This window comes from Gossypium hirsutum, chromosome A07 (assembly GCF_007990345.1).
Source record: "Gossypium hirsutum isolate 1008001.06 chromosome A07, Gossypium_hirsutum_v2.1, whole genome shotgun sequence".
In the NCBI taxonomy this organism is placed as follows: domain Eukaryota; kingdom Viridiplantae; phylum Streptophyta; class Magnoliopsida; order Malvales; family Malvaceae; genus Gossypium; species Gossypium hirsutum.
Genome location: NC_053430.1, coordinates 70,038,040 through 70,054,879, shown reverse-complemented (window position 1 = coordinate 70,054,879; position 16,840 = coordinate 70,038,040). Strand labels below are relative to the sequence as shown.

The 16,840-nt window shown below is 38.9% G+C and overlaps 1 protein-coding gene across 1 annotated transcript; it reads right to left on the bottom strand.

The window, feature by feature from the left end:
* Positions 1-543: 543 nt before the first annotated feature.
* Positions 544-12,137, bottom strand: LOC121203731 (uncharacterized). Its single transcript, XM_041074179.1, has 2 exons — positions 11,533-12,137; positions 544-685 (listed from the first exon to the last, which is right to left on the bottom strand). The coding sequence occupies exons 1-2, from the start codon at positions 12,135-12,137 to the stop codon at positions 544-546; spliced, it is 747 nt and encodes a 248-aa protein (XP_040930113.1).
* Between the last annotated feature and the right edge of the window lie 4,703 nt (positions 12,138-16,840).

Sequence of the window (16,840 nt, the reverse complement as noted above, 5' to 3'; positions counted from 1 at the left end):
CTCATTTTGTTGATGCTCCAAGGTGTACTGTTCTTCTGTCTTGTTGATTTTGGAAGTACAAGACTACCATATGCCCCATATTCAAAATTTGAGCTGCCCGTTTTTCGGGTTTTCAACTCAAAAACCCCTTTGGTTCCAAAGTGCCCTTTGCGGGTTTTCACCTTAGCCTCTCCTTCTTCTCTCTTTTTTTATTTATTTCAGAGCGCCTTTTGCGGGTTTTCACTCTGGCCTCTCTTTCTTCAAGTAAAATACTTCTTGACCGAATCTGAGTTTACAGCATTGGACAAGTTTCTGCCGTCCATCTCGGCTAGAATCAATGCTCCTCCAGAGAAAGCTTTCTTCACCACGTAAGGCCCTTCCCAATTAGGCATCCATTTCCCTCGAAAGTCCTTCTGTATGGGAAGGATCTTTTTCAAAACCAAGTCTCCTTTGTGGAATTCTCTAGGGCGAACCTTTTTGTCATAAGCCCGCATCATTCGCTTTTGGTACATCTGACCATGACGGATAGCTCTTAACCTCTTTTCCTCAATTAGGTTCAATTGATCATATCGAGACTGGATCCACTCGGCTTCTTCTAACTTTAACTCTGATAACACTCGAAGAGACGGGATCTCGACTTCGATTGGCAACACTGCTTCCATTCCGTAGACCAGGGAGAAAGGGGTTGCCCCGGTTGAAGTTCTGACTGACGTTCGATAAGCAAAGAGGGCAAATGGTAACTTCTCATGCCAGTCTCTGTAGGTTTCGGTCATCTTCCCCACAATCTTCTTAATGTTTCTATTGGCCGCTTCCACTGCCCCATTCATCTTCGGGCGATACGGTGATGAGTTGTGAGGTCTGATCTTGAACTGACTGCAGACTTCTGCTATCGTACTATTGTTCAAGTTTAATGCATTGTCAGATATAATCCTCTCCGGCATTCCATATCGACATATAATCTCCTTTTTCAGAAACTTGCTCACTGCCGACTTGGTCACACTAGCATACGAAGCGGCTTCTACCCACTTGGTGAAGTAGTCGATAACCACGAAGATGAACCGATGCCCATTGGAAGCTTTCGGCGATATCTACCCAATCACATCCATGCCCCACATAGAGAATGGCCATGGAGAAACCATGACATGCAGCGATGAAGGAGGCACATGAATTTTGTCTCCGTAGATTTGGCACTTATGACATCTCTTAGCGTAATTGATACTGTCTCCTTCAATGGTGGACCAATTGTAATATCCCAAATTAGGGCCTAATCAGAATAGTGGTTTCGTGACCATAAATCTGCGATAGAAATAATTATTTTATAATTATTTTGAGGTTTTATGATATGATTGCATGATTGTGTGAAAATTTCGTGATGAAATTCTATGCCTAAAGTGCTTAAATTGAAAGAAGGGACTAAATCGAATAAGTTGCAAAACTTGCATTCTAGAAGTTTTTAGTATGAAATTGTTTTGGAATATTAATGAGGAGGTCTTAAATTGCAGTTTGACCAATTTTAAGTTCATGGAAAAAATTAGGAAATGGAAGGAATTTTTGGAAAGTTTAGTAGTAAGGGTATTTTGGTCATTTAGTTATTAAAATGAATTAAAAACAAAATTAAAAGCCAATTTTTGTCCATCTTCTTCATTAGGCCGAAATTTAAAGGGTTCTCCATAGCTAGGGTTTGTTTCAAGCTTCCAAGCTCCATAGTAAGTGATTCCAAGCCCCGTTTTTAATGATTTTTATGTTTTTGAGATCCCGGTAACTCGATAAAGCTTATGTTAGCAATAATTTAACCTAGGGTTTATATTTGGAAAAATACCCATAGGTGAAATTTGTGTATTTTGATGTTTTATGATAGAATATGAAGTTTTAAATTATGTTAGACAACTTGTACTACTCGATTTTAAGCAAAAACGAGTAAAAGGGCTTAATCGGTAAAAATACCTAATAGTCACAAGTACATGTTAGAGTGAGAATTTGATGTTGCCATAGAAGAGAAAAGTGATCAGCATGTTGTAAAACATAAGAATAAGGAATAAAGTTTAATCCCGAGCCTAGGGGCAAAAATGTAAATATGCAAAAGTTTAGGGGTAAAATTGTAATTTTTCCAAAATTTGAGTTAAGGATTAATTTGATAATGTGAGTATTAAATAAGCTAAATGTGTTATTTTAGATCAAGAAAGACGTGGAATCGACCTCAATCGAGGAAAAGAAAAGATTGTGGACTAAATTACAAAATCTTTGTATTTTGGTACCAAGGTAAGTTCATGTGTAAATAAAGTAGCATAATTGTTATTTTTAAGTTATTGATGTTAATTATATGCTATGCTGAATTTAATTATGAAATGTATGCTTTGTGGTTAATTTCAAATAATATGTAAATTATGCGAGCTACTTGTTAAATATAATTGTTACCGAGTATTGATTTCGGCATTCTACGGAAGACGGCAAGGATAAGTGTTCAAGGAAAAAGCCCGTTTGAACCTTAGGAATAGATTAGGATACAAGTGACATGTTACTGGGATGGTTGAGCATCCGAACTCGTTGAGTTGAGTCCGAGTTCACTTATGGATGCGAATGTCCGAACTCGTTCAGTTGAGTCCGAGTTCGTGAGATGTAACTAGGCATCCGAACTCGTTGAGTTGAGTCCGAGCTCACTTATGGATGCGAACGCCCGAGCTTGTTGAGTTGAGTCCGAGTTCGCTTATGGGCGGGTTACATGATTGCTTGATTGCATATATGGCACTTATGTGCAAGTTATCCATGTATCCGAATTATATTCCGATGTGTTCAACGGGTAAAGTTCTACTCAAATGGAGGAATATTCGAGATGTAAAGAGATGTATTGGTAAGTGATGTGAAATGGATATTTTGGACAGGTATGTATTTTGCCCTCGGGTTGAGTATTGATACAACCACGATAAGGTAATAAGATGATGAAAAATGATTAAAAATGTGATATGTGTTTTAGTGATACATGCTAATGTTGATTGGTATGACTGTTTGTTATGTTACTTATTATTTGCATATGAACTTACTAAGCATTTATGCTTACTCCCTCCTTCTTACTCATTGTAGTTTTGGACAAGCCAGCTCAGGAGTCGGGATAGGTCGAAGGCTCAATCACACTATCCGGAAGACTTTTGGTAATGGCTTGTAAATTTAAGTATGGCATGTATAGCAATATACCTTTTTTGTGTAAATGATCTTATGGTATGGTGATGGAATGGTTGAGGAAATGCTTGATAATGATAAATTATGAAAATAGTTAGTTTAGATTATATTTGATGTTAAGGAAAATTATTAAGATACTTAGTGCATAAAAAACTCATAAAAGGGATGAAATTTGCCATAAACAGAATACTGCAGCAACACTGACGCGAGTTTAAAAATTTACTAAAAATCATAGAAATTGAACTTGGTGATGGACTACATATCAAATTGAATCTTATTATGTCTAGTTGCACATGAAAGAAATGAAACAGGTAAAAGAATTATATGTTACAAGATATTTGAATTTTAGTGAAACAGGGTCATAGCAGTTTCTGAATCCCCTATTCCAAATTTAGAAATTAACCATAAATTTTAAAGATATAATTAGGTAGTGTATTTTATATTCTCAGAATCCTTATTGGGTCTAGTTTCAGGATAAATAAACCTCATAGTCATATGGATTTTGTACAGAGAGAAATAGGGTTCGTAGTAAACAGAGGTCAGACCAGTCAAGTCCTGAAACAGGGGTAATTTTAACTAATAAACTGTACTAATTGGCCCAACTAAAAATTCTAGAAAAAAATTAGTAGATAGGTATATGAGTCTAGATTTAGGGAAAATTTACGGATCTTGATTTCGAGTTTTTTAACTTGAGATATGATTTTTCTTGTGACTGTGATGCAAGTAGCTTAAAAGCTGTGAATGTAGAAATAAATAATCCAAAGTTCTAAATATGTTAAATTAAGCTTAGTAACACCTCATACTCGACTCCGGCGACGGTCTCGGGCGTGGGGGATTTATATTTAGTGGTATCAGAGCTAGGTTTAGTCGGTTCTCGGACTACGTGTTGTATGTACGGATTTTTCTATACATGCCATATGTATGAATTGTGATAGTGTGACGACTTCTGACCTTTTTAAATGAATTTTTTTTATATAGTAAATGGATCCCGATCCAGCTGTGGTAGATGAAGTAGAGAGTAATGCACCAGCTCCGGCTGAAGGGGTAGCGCCGACTGAAAACCCACCCCCTACTGTTGGTCAGGGAGGAGGAGAAAGGGATCGGGAAGCCTTTCTCCAAATGATGAGTGCATGGTACATTGAGTTCGTTCGTACGAACCCAAATGTACGACCTCCCCCACCTCCCCCAATTCCTCAACCTGTACCCCCGATGCCTCAAGGTATAGATATGATAAAATTTCACAGAACCCCCATTGACAGAATTTGTAAACAAGGGGCTGAAGAATTTAGAGCAAATATTGATGATGATGCAGAGAAAGCAGAGTTCTGGCTTGAAAATTCTATCCGGGTATTTGATGAATTATCTTGTACACCTGAAGAATGTTTGAAATGTGCTACATCTTTGTTGAGAGATTCAGCCTATAATTGGTGAAAGACTTTGATTTCGGTGGTACCGAAAGAGAGGGTAACCTGGGAATTCTTTCAAGAAGAGTTTCGGAAGAAATATATTAGTGAAAGGTTTATTGATCAGAAATGTAAAGAGTTTCTTGAGCTGAAGCAAGGTAATATGACAGTCTCAGAATATGAAAGAGAGTTTGTTTGATTGAGTAAGTATGCCAGGGAATATGTTCCTATAGAAGCCAAGATGTGCCGACGATTTGAAGACGGGCTCAACGAAGACATTAAAGTATTTGTCGGGATCCTTGAACTAAAAGAAATGGTAGTACTGGTTGATCGAGCTTGCAAGGCTGAAGAACTACTTAAAGAAAAGAAAAAGGTAGAGGCTGAGACTAGAAATTGGAAGAAAAGACCGATGAGTAGTTCATTTTCACAGCAACCTAGAAAGTCAAGGAATATGAATCCTCGTTCCCAAGCTTCAGCTGGACAATCATATGGGAATTATAAGAAGCAAAATGTGGGTCCTAAATCTCAGAATACTTCTGCAGCCAGTGTAGGGAACTCGAGATTTGTTAAACCCGAGTGCCAGCGGTGTGGTAGAAATCATTTTGGTCCGTGCAGAGCAAATGAATGTTTTCGATGTGGTTCTCCAGATCATTTTATTAGAGACTGCCCAGAGAGAGCTGAGAAAGAAAAATTTCAGAATGTAAAAGCTAGTGGTGCAGACTCGAGGGGAAGGTATCCGAGAAAAGCTGGAAGTGAAACAAGCAGTAAGAATGTAGCCAGAGATGCACCGGTTAGACCTGAAGGAAGGGCTCCGGCTAGAACTTATGCTATTAAAGCGCGTGAAGATGCTTCCTCACCTGATGTGATTACCAGTACATTTTCTCTCTATAATGTTAATGTTATTGCTTTGATTGATCCCGGTTCTACTCATTCATATGTGTGCATGAAATGTGTGACTGTTGATAAAGTATGTAAGAAATGTCCTTTAATGATTTGGGATCATTACTTTCCGGCCGACTTGATGTTGTTGCCATTTGATGAGTTTGATGTTATTTTGGGTATGGATTGGTTGACATTGCATGATGCTAAAATAAATTGCAAAGAAAATGTTATAGAATTAAAGTGTGAAAATGGTGAAACTCTGCGGGTTGAATTAGATAAATCAGAGGCATTGCCTAGTGTGATTTCTTCAATGTCGGCTCAAAGATATCTGAGAAAGGGTTATGAAGCTTATTTGGCGTATGTAATCAATACAAAAGAAGTTGAAAAGAAAGTTGAATCAGTGCCGGTTGTGTGTGAATTTGCGGACGTATTTCCAAAAGAATTGTCGGGTTTGCCTCCAGTCAGGGAAGTAGAATTTGGTATTGATTTGATACCGGGAACAGCTCCGATTTCGATTGCTCAGTATAGAATGGCACCAGCAGAGTTGAAGGAATTAAAGTCGCAGTTGCAAGAGTTGACTGATAAAGGTTTTGTGAGACCGAGTTTTTCACCTTGGGGTGCTCCCGTGTTATTTGTGAAAAAGAAGGATGGTTCTATGAGGTTGTGTGTTGATTATCGGTAGTTAAACAAGGTGACAATCAAAAACAAGTATCCGTTACCAAGAATTGATGATTTGTTTGATCAGCTAAAAGGAGCGACATGGTTTTCAAAGATTGACTTGAGATCTGGGTATTACCAACTGCGGGTAAAGGAGTCGGATGTGCCTAAAACTGCTTTTAGAACAAGGTACGGTCATTATGAATTTTTAGTTATGCCATTCGGGTTGACAAATGCTCCTGCTGTGTTTATGGATTTAATGAATCGCATATTTCGGCCATACTTGGATAGATTTGTTGTGGTGTTTATAGATGATATTTTAATTTATTCAAAAGATGAGACAGAGCATGCTGAGCATTTGAGGATAGTTTTGCAAACTTTGAGAGATACGCAGCTGTATGCTAAGTTTAGTAAAAGTGAATTTTGGCTCCGGGAAGTTGGATTTTTGGGTCATATTGTTTCAGGTGATGGTATACGGGTTGATCCTAGTAAAATTTCAGCCATTGTTGATTGGAAACCACCGAAAAACGTAACTGAAGTTAGAAGTTTCTTGGGGCTAGCTGGGTATTATCGGCGGTTTGTAAATGGATTTTCTATAATTGCTGCTCCTATGACTAGACTACTTTGAAAGGATGTTAAATTTGAATGGACGGAGGAATGTCAACAGAGTTTTGAAGAATTAAAAAAGTTATTAACTGAAGCACCAGTGTTGGTACAACCCGAATTAGGTAAAGAATTTGTGGTGTATAGTGATGCTTCTCTAAATGGTTTGGGGTGTGTACTCATGCAAGAAGGAAAAGTGGTGGCTTATGCTTCGAGGCAGTTAAAACCTCACAAGAGGAATTATCCTACTCACGATTTGGAATTGGCTGCAGTGGTGTTTGCTTTGAAGATTTGGCGACATTATTTGTATGGTGAAAAGTGCCGAGTATATACCGATCACAAAAGTCTTAAATACTTGATGTGACAAAAAGACTTGAATTTGAGATAGCGAAGATGGTTGGAGTTATTGAAAGATTATGAGCTTGTTATTGATTATCATCCGGGAAAAGCGAATGTGGTTGCCGATGCTTTAAGTAGAAAGTTGTTGTTTGCTTTGAGAGTTATGAACACTCAGTTGAAAATGTCAGATGACGGTTCGATTCTAGCAGAGTTAAGAGCAAGACCGATGTTTTTACAAGAGATTTCTGAAACTCAGAAAAATGATCAAGATTTGCTAGCCAAAAGAAAACAGTGTGAAGCTGATACGGGATCAGATTTCAGAATTGGTTTTGATGGGTGCTTAATGTTTAAAGATCGGATTTGTGTACTGAAGAATAAGGAATTGATTCAAAAGATCCTACAGGAAGCACATAGTGGTTATTTCTTGATTCATCCGGGTAGTACGAAAATGTATAATGACTTGAAGAAAATGTATTGGTGGAATGGAATGAAAAGAGATATATCAGAGTTTGTGTCCAAATGCTTAATTTGTCAACAGGTGAAAGCTGAACACCAAGTACCTTCAGGATTACTCCAGCCTATTATGGTTCCTGAATGGAAATGGGATCGGATTACTATGGATTTTGTTTCAGGATTGCCATTGACTCCGGGAAAGAAAGATGCCATCTGGGTAATAGTTGACAGATTAACTAAGTTGGCTCATTTTATCCCGGTACGTACGGATTATTCTATTAACAAGTTGGCTGAACTGTATATTAGAGAAATTGTTAGATTACACGGAATACCATTATGGATTATTTCAGATAGAGATCCAAGGTTTACCTCGCGGTTTTGGCAAAAGTTGCAAGACGCGTTAGGTACGAAGTTAAATTTCAGTACTGCTTTTCATCCACAAACTGATGGACAATCAGAAAGAATAATTCAGATTCTTGAAGATATGCTTAGATGTTGTGTATTGGAATTTCAAGGAAGTTGGGAAAGATACTTACCGTTGGTGGAATTTGCTTACAATAATAGTTATCAGACGAGCTTGAAAATGGCACCTTATGAAGCATTATATGGTTGTAAGTGTCGAACGCCATTGTATTGGACTGAACTCAAGGAAAATAAGATTTATGGAGTTGATCTAATAAAAGAAACTGAAGAAAAAGTGAAGATAATTCGAGATTGTTTGAAAGCTGCTTCAGATAGACAGAAATCTTATACAGACCTAAAGCGAAAGGACATTGAATTTCAAGTTGGTGATAAAGTATTTTTAAAGGTGACCCCGTGGAAGAAAGTCCTTAGATTTGGACGGAAGGGCAAATTAAGTCTGCGTTTTGTTGGGTCGTATGAAGTAATTGAAAAAGTTGGACCGGTAGCATATCGGCTAGCATTACCACCTGAATTAGAGAAGATTCATGATGTATTCCACGTATCTATGTTACGTCGGTATCGTTCGGATCCTTCACATGTAGTTTCACCGACAGAAATTGAACTACAACAGATATGACCTACGAAGAAGAACCGATTAAGATTTTAGCTCGAGAGGTCAAACAACTAAGGAATAAAAATGTTACACTTGTGAAGGTGTTGTGGCAAAGGCATGGAGTAGAAGAAGCTACATGGGAATCCGAAGAAACTATGAGAAATCAATACCCACATTTGTTTACCGGTAAGATTTTCGATGACGAAAATCCTTAAAGGGGGGGGAGAGTTGTAATATCCCGAATTAGGGCCTAATCGGAATAGTGGTTTCGTGACCATAAATCCGAGATAGAAATAATTATTTTATAATTATTTTGAGGTTTATGATATGATTGCATGATTATGTGAAAATTTCGTGATGAAATTCTATGCCTAAAGTGCTTAAATTGAAAGTAGGGACTAAATCGAATAGTTGCAAAACTTGCATTCTAGAAGTTTTTAGTATGAAATTGTTTTGGAATATTAATGAGGAGGTCTTAAATTGCAATTTGACCAATTTTAAGTTCATGGACAAAATTAGGACATGGAAGGAATTTTTGGAAAGTTTAGTAGTAAGGGTATTTTGGTCATTTAGTTATTAAAATAAATTAAAAACAAAATTAAAAGCCAATTTTTGTCCATCTTCTTCATTAGGCCGAGATTTCAAGGGTTCTCCATAGCTAGGGTTTGTTTCAAGCTTCCAAGCTCCATAATAAGTGATTCCAAGCCCCGTTTTTAATGATTTTTACGTTTTTGAGATCCCGGTAACTCGATAAAGCTTATGTTAGCAATAATTTAACCTAGGGTTTATATTTGGAAAAATACCCATAGGTGAAATTTGTGTATTTTGATGTTTTATGATAGAATATGAAGTTTTAAATTATGTTAGACAACTTGTACTACTCGATTTTAAGCAAAAACGAGTAAAAGGGCTTAATCGGTAAAAATACCTAATAGTCACAAGTACATGTTAGAGTGAGAATTTGATGTTGCCATAGAAGAGAAAAGTGATCAGCATGTTGTAAAACATAAGAATAAGGAATAAAGTTTAATCCCGAGCCTAGGGGCAAAAATGTAAATATGCAAAAGTTTAGGGGTAAAATTGTAATTTTTCCAAAATTTGAGTTAAGGATTAATTTGATAATATGAGTATTAAATAAGCTAAATGTGTTATTTTAGATCAAGAAAGACGTGGAATCGACCTCAATCGAGGAAAAGAAAAGATTGTGGACTAAATTGCAAAATCTTTGTATTTTGGTACCAAGGTAAGTTCATGTGTAAAGAAAGTAGCATAATTGTTATTTTTAAGTTATTGATGTTAATTATATGCTATGCTGAATTTAATTATGAAATGTATGCTTTGTGGTTAATTTCAAATAATATGTAAATTATGCGAGCTACTTGTTAAATATAATTGTTACCGAGTATTGATTTCGGCATTCTACAGAAGACGGCAAGGATAAGTGTTCAAGGAAAAATCCCGTTTGAACCTTAGGAATAGATTAGGATACAAGTGACATGTCACTAGGATGGTTGAGCATCCGAACTCGTTGAGTTGAGTCCGAGTTCACTTATGGATGCGAATGTCCGAACTCGTTGAGTTGAGTCCGAGTTCGTGAGATGTAACTAGGCATCCGAACTCGTTGAGTTGAGTCCGAGTTCACTTATAGATGCGAATGCCCGAGCTCGTTGAGTTGAGTCCGAGTTCGCTTATGGGCGGGTTACATGATTGCTTGATTGCATATATGGCACTTATGTGCAAGTTATCCATGTATCCGAATTATATTCCGATGTGTTCAACGGGTAAAGTTCTACTCAAATGGAGGAATATTCGAGATGTAAAGAGACGTATTGGTAAGTGATGTGAAATGGATATTTTGGACAAGTATGTATTTAACCCTCGGGTTGAGTATTGATACAACCACGATAAGGTAATAAGATGATGAAAAATGATTAAAAATGTGATATGTGTTTTAGTGATACATGCTAATGTTGATTGGTATGACTGTTTGTTATGTTACTTATTATTTGCATATGAACTTACTAAGCATTTATGCTTACTCCCTCCTTCTTACTCATTGTAGTTTTGGACAAGCCAGCTCAGGAGTCGGGATAGGTCGAAGGCTCAGTCACACTATCCGGAAGACTTTTGGTAATGGCTTGTAAATTTAAGTATGGCATGTATAGCAATATACCTTTTTTGTGTAAATGATCTTATGGTATGGTGATGGAATGGTTGAGGAAATGCTTGATAATGATAAATTATGAAAATAGTTAGTTTAGATTATATTTGATGTTAAGGAAAATTATTAAGATACTTAGTGCATAAAAAACTCATAAAAAGGATGAAATTTGCCATAAACAGAATACTGCAGCAACACTGACGCAAGTTTAAAAATTTACTAAAAATCATAGAAATTTAACTTGGTGATGAAATACATATCAAATTTAAGATTATTATGTCTAGTTTCACATGAAACAAATGAAACAGGTAAAGGAATTATATTTTACAAGATATTTGAATTTTAGTGAAACAGGGTCATAGCAGTTTCTGAATCCCCTGTTCCAACTTTAGAAATTCACCATAAATTTTAAAGATATAATTAGGTAGTTTATTTTATATTCTCAGAATCCTTATTGGGTCTAGTTTCAGGATAAATAAACCTCATAGTCATATGGATTTTGTACAGAGAGAAATAGGGTTCGTAGTAAACAGAGGTCAGACTAGTCAAGTCCTGAATCAGGGGTAACTTTAACTAATAAACTGTACTAATTGGCCCAACCAAAAATTCTAGAAAAAAATTATTATATAGGTATATGAGTCTAGATTTATGGAAAATTTACGGATCTTGATTTTGAGTTTTTTAACTCAAGATATGATTTTTCTTGTGACTGTGATGCAAGTAGCTTAAAAGCTGTGAATGTAGAAATAAATAATCCAAAGTTCTAAATATGTTAAATTAAGCTTAGTAACACCTCATACTCGACTCCGGCGACGGTCTCGGGCGTGGGGGCGTTACACCAATAGTACCCGAATCTCATAATTTGCCTGGCCATTGTAAAGCCGTTAGCATGTGTCCCACCGACGTCTTCATGGACTTCTTCCAAGATTTTCTTAGCCTCTACAGCATCTACATATCTTAGTAGCACTTGATCCTTTCTTCTTTTGTATAATATATCCCCATCTACGACATAGTCGATGGCCAGTCTTCTTAGCGTTCTTTTGTCATTCTCGCTCGCCTGGTCCGGGAATGCACGATTCTTCACGTATTGCAATATATCGTGATACCAAAGGTGATCATCTCTTTCTTCAACTTCTTCAATATTGTAACAGTGGGCCAGAATTTCATAAATGCTCATCCGGATGGGTTTGACATCTTCTTGTTTGTTTACCTTGATCATGGAGGCTAAAGTAGCCAAAGCATCAGCCATCTGATTTTCGTCTCGTGGAAGGTAGTGGAAGGTGATGTCATCAAACACTTTAACCAATTCAAGGACCAGTTTTCGATAGTCAATCAACTTGGGGTCTCTGGTTTCCCATTCTCCCTTGAGTTGATAAATCACTAGTGCGGAATCCTCATACACCTCTAGCACTTTAATCTTGCGTTCTATGGTTGCGCGGACTCCCATGATGCAGGCTTCGTATTCCGCCATGTTATTCGTACAATCAAAATCCAATTTACTAGTTAATGGATAATGATCTCTGTTTGGGGATACCAAGACGGCCCCGATTCCATTGCCCACAGCATTTGATGCCCCATCGAAGTTAAATTTCCAAGGAAGTTCGTCCAGAGCACCTTCTTCAGCCGTAGCAATGCACATTAGGTCTTCATTCGGAAAGTCGAAGTTCAGAGGCTCGTAGTCTTCCGAAGCTCTACTGGCTAGAAAATCTGCTATTGCACTTCCTTTTACTGCTTTCTGGTTCACATAGACTATGTCGAATTCAGAAAGCAGAATCTGCCATCGGGCCATCCTTCCATTCAAGGCTGTTGACTCCATCATGTACTTTAAAGGGTCCAATTTTGATATGAGCCAAGTGGTGTGATACAACATATACTGCCTCAGCCTTCGGGTTGTCTAAATTAGGGCACAACACAACTTCTCTATCGGCGGGTACCTTGTCTCACATTCTGTGAACTTTTTACTAAGATAATAAATGGCTTTTTCTTTCCTTCCTAGCTCGTCATGCTGACCCAATACGCACCCCATAGAATTCTCAAATACTGCCAAGTGCAGTATCAACGGCTTATCGGGATTAGGTGGCATCAGCACCGGGGCGTTGGATAAGTACTGTTTGACCTTGTCGAAAGCCCTTTGGCATTCTTCATCCCATTCACCTGGGTTATGTTTCTTGAGAAGGCGAAAGACAGGGTCACATTTTTCGGTCAGTTGTGAAATGAACCGAGTAATGTAATTTAATCTTCCTAAAAAGCCTCGAACTTCTTTCTGAGTGCGCGGCGGGGATAGCTCTTGTATGGCTTTAACTTTGTCTGGATCGATCTCAATCCCTTTCTCACTAACCACGAATCCGAGCAACTTTCCAGACTTTGCTCCGAAGGTACATTTGGCTGGGTTGAGTTTTAGCTGGAACTTCCTCAATCTCAAGAATAGTTTTCTCAGGACTTGTATGTGCTCCTTCTGTGTTCGGGACTTATCTATCATGTCATCAACATAGACCTCGATTTCTTTATGCATCATGTCATGAAAAAAGGTTACCATGGCTCTTTGATAAGTTGCCCCCGCATTCTTCAGTCCAAACGGCATCACCTTGTAACAGAACGTGCCCCACATGGTTACAAACGTGGTTTTCTCCATATCTTCAGGATGCATCTTGATCTGGTTGTATCCCGAGAAACCAATGAACAAAAAAAGTGAATGTCTCGCCGTATTGTCCACTAGGGTGTCGATATGAGGTAGTGGAAATTTGTCTTTTGGGCTGGCTTTATTCAAATCTCTGTAGTCCACACACATTTGCACATTTCCATCTTTCTTAGGGACTGGGACGATGTTGGCTACCCAATCTGAGTATCTTATCGTTTTCAGAAATCCAGCATCAAACTGCTTTCGGACCTCTTCCTTTATTTTTAGCAAGACATCGGGCCTCATTCTTCAGAGTTTTTGCTGAACTGGCTTACACTCTTCTTTTATGGGGAGTCGATGCACCACGATGTCAGTGTCCAATCCGGGCATATCTTGGTATGACCATGTGAAGGCATCTTTGAATTCTTGAAGTAATCCAATGAGGTCTCGCTTCATCTCCATAGTGATACATGTTCCGATCTTCACCTCTTGTCCTTCTCCTAAGCTCACAGTTTCAACTAATTCTTTATGAGGTAGGATTTGTTTCTCATCTTGTTCTACCATCCTCAGCAAATCAAGAGATAGGTTACAGCCTTGGTCATCTTCAAAATCCTGAGAATCATCCATACACACATCTTGCTCGAAAGGAAATTCTGAGTCACTAGCAGTGTCACTCGTATCATTAATATCTGGGGATCTGTTATGAGGACGAAGGCAGATACAAAGAATCAAAAGAATTCGAAATGTTTATTTGCGTGATATGATTATGAATGACAAATGAAAGAGTATGTAAAAGAATGTTTCAAGAATAAAAGAATTTGAGAGTAATCATTTGTATGGTTATAAATGAAATTGAAAGGACGAGATATCATCTGCTCAAAAATGATAATAACCGTGCATTTTATTGAAATATCATTTTTAAACATCAGCCTATTTCACAAAAGATTCTTATCACTCCTAGGCCTAGAGCAATAAGTGTGTTTTGGACATTACTCTGTATTCGTTCTAAAAACTACAGGGATCTCTTCCCAGTCCAGTTGTCCAGAACACTTCCAGGTGTGTAAGGGCCAATGCCCGATAAACTTTCTCTTCCAGTCTCCTCTTCGTACATGACGTTGATGTCCAAACTTTCCAGGCTTTTTTCTATAGCTCCCATCATTGATGTGTCTCTTTCAAGATGGATAATTCCCCCGGACACAAATGTTTTCGATATATGGGGGAATATCATTGGTTCCCATTTGATTTCCTTCCCTGTTAATCTAGCTCTCCTTCTTTCCTACTTATTTTCCAGCTCCCTTCTCCTTTATTTCGCATCTGGCTTAAATCCTAAGCCGAAGCGGTCTCTCTTGACTTTCAGCATTGGCGTTTCAGTTCTTCCTTGTAGATGTCTCCCAAGTCCTCTTCCGGGTAGGGCCCCTTTTCCAAATGTCAGCTGGAGGCTCATCCTCGTGGTTTTGGACAATTTCGGCACCAGAATTTTGCTTCCCTCAGCGATGAACGTTGCGTTAACAAATTCCAAAGATCAAAATGAGCATTCGATTGCTTCGTCATCTGTCTCCAAATAGGGTGCATTATTGCTCACAGTTGCAATAATATCTTCTTCAGCCTTAATCGTTATCAACATTCCCTCCGACACCAGCTTCAATTTTTGATGCAACGAGGAAGGCTCTACCCCAGCTGAATGTATCTAGGGCCTCCTCAATAAGCAATTATATGAGGGTTTGATGTCCATTACAAGGAAATCCACCTCATATGTGTTTGGCCTAATCTGAAGGGGTACCTCGATTCTGCCCATCACCTTTCTCTCCGTGCCATCGAATGCCTTCACGATGTTCTGGCACTCCTTCATGTGAGAGCTGTCTATAGGTAATCTGTTCAGCGTGGCCAATGGCAGGACGTTCAGGGTGGATCCATTGTCAATTAGTACGCCTGACAGCGTATACCCTTTACAGCGTGTGGTGATATGCAGAGTTTTACTCGACCCCATGCCTCCGGGTGGTATCTCATCGTCATTAAAGAAGATATAGTTATCGGCACTGATGTTGTTAACCAAGCGGTCCAACTTGTTAACGGAGATATCATTGGGAACATACGTTTCATTCAAGACCTTCATTAGCGTGCTGCGATGGGCTTCCGAGCTCAAAAGCAAATCCAGCACTGAAATGCGGGCTGGTTGTTTGCGTAGCTGTTCCACTACACTGTATTCGCTATGCTTTAGGAATTTTAAAAACTCCTTGGCCTTTTCTTCGTTAACTGGCTTGTTAACAGGTTTGGTTGCTTTTCCTTTCACTTCCTCGACCTGGGCTTTTCCTTTTGTGGGTTATGCCTCCTCATTCGCCGTATCATAACATCTCCCGCTACGTGTATAGGATCCCTTGTCCTGATCCCCTATTGAAGCGTTAATCGGGCTCTCCTTTCCTGGTGTCATCACACTGCAATCATAATTCCATGGGACCTTTTTGCTGTCTTTGTAAGGCAAGACTGCAGGTCTTTGGATTATGACCCTCAGTGGCATTTGTACTCCAGCTTTATTATTTTTGGGTCTCAAAATGATCACCACAGGATAGTTAGGTGTTCAGTTTTGTGCCGTCGATTCCCCCTTTGATGCACATATATCTCCCACTACGGGGTTTTTGGCTTCTTCATAAAATTCCATTTCTTTATTACTCATCATGTTTTGTATTAGGGCCTTGAACTCCACGCAATCTTGGATTTCATGCCCCCCTTCGTCGTGAAACTCACAGTAGTTTCTCTCTTCTTCAGGTTCTTCCCTCGAATCCAACGCGATCAATCCTCTCTTGGCCATCTCCATCCATACTCGCCTCAACGGAGTCCTGACTTCCGCAACCTCATACTTGGTCTTCTTGTTCAAGCCTTCGCATATCCCATTCACTCCTTGGTCGGTATGATTGGGGAGTGGGTTTCCCGCTATATTAGATGTGGCTGGGTCGTCAAATCTCACGATCCCCATCTTAATGAGTCTTTCAACTAATTTTTTAAACGCTGCGCAGCTTTCGATAGAGTGCCCAGTGATTCCCGCGTGGTACTCACATTGGGCATTCGCATCATACCATTTGGGATTCGGGGGCTGCAGTGGCTTCAGGTAGAAAGGGGAGACCACATGAGCGTTGAACAGGTTCTGGTACAACTCCCTTTACGTCATGGGTATAGGGGTGAATTGTGGTCTTTCTGTGTTCTCCCTCGTGTTGGATTCTTGTCTTACAGAGCTTTGCTGATTGGTGGTCACCGCCTTGGGTTGATGTACGGTGAATGACTTAGGCTGACCTTTGCTAGATGTACTCGTGTTGTTCACTTCATTGTCTCTTTTCCTCGGGACCGACTTTCTGGTACTTTCTCCGGCTTCTATCTTGCCGCTCCTTACAGCATTTTCGATCATTTCTCCTGCCATTACTATATCAGAGAAGCTCTTGGTGGCGCTTCCCAACATATGAGTGATAAAAGGAGCCTTCAAGGTATTAATAAAGAGCATCGTTGTCTCCTTTTCTAGAAGTGGTGGCTGAACTTGTATGGCCACCTCCCTCCATCTTTGTGCGTAC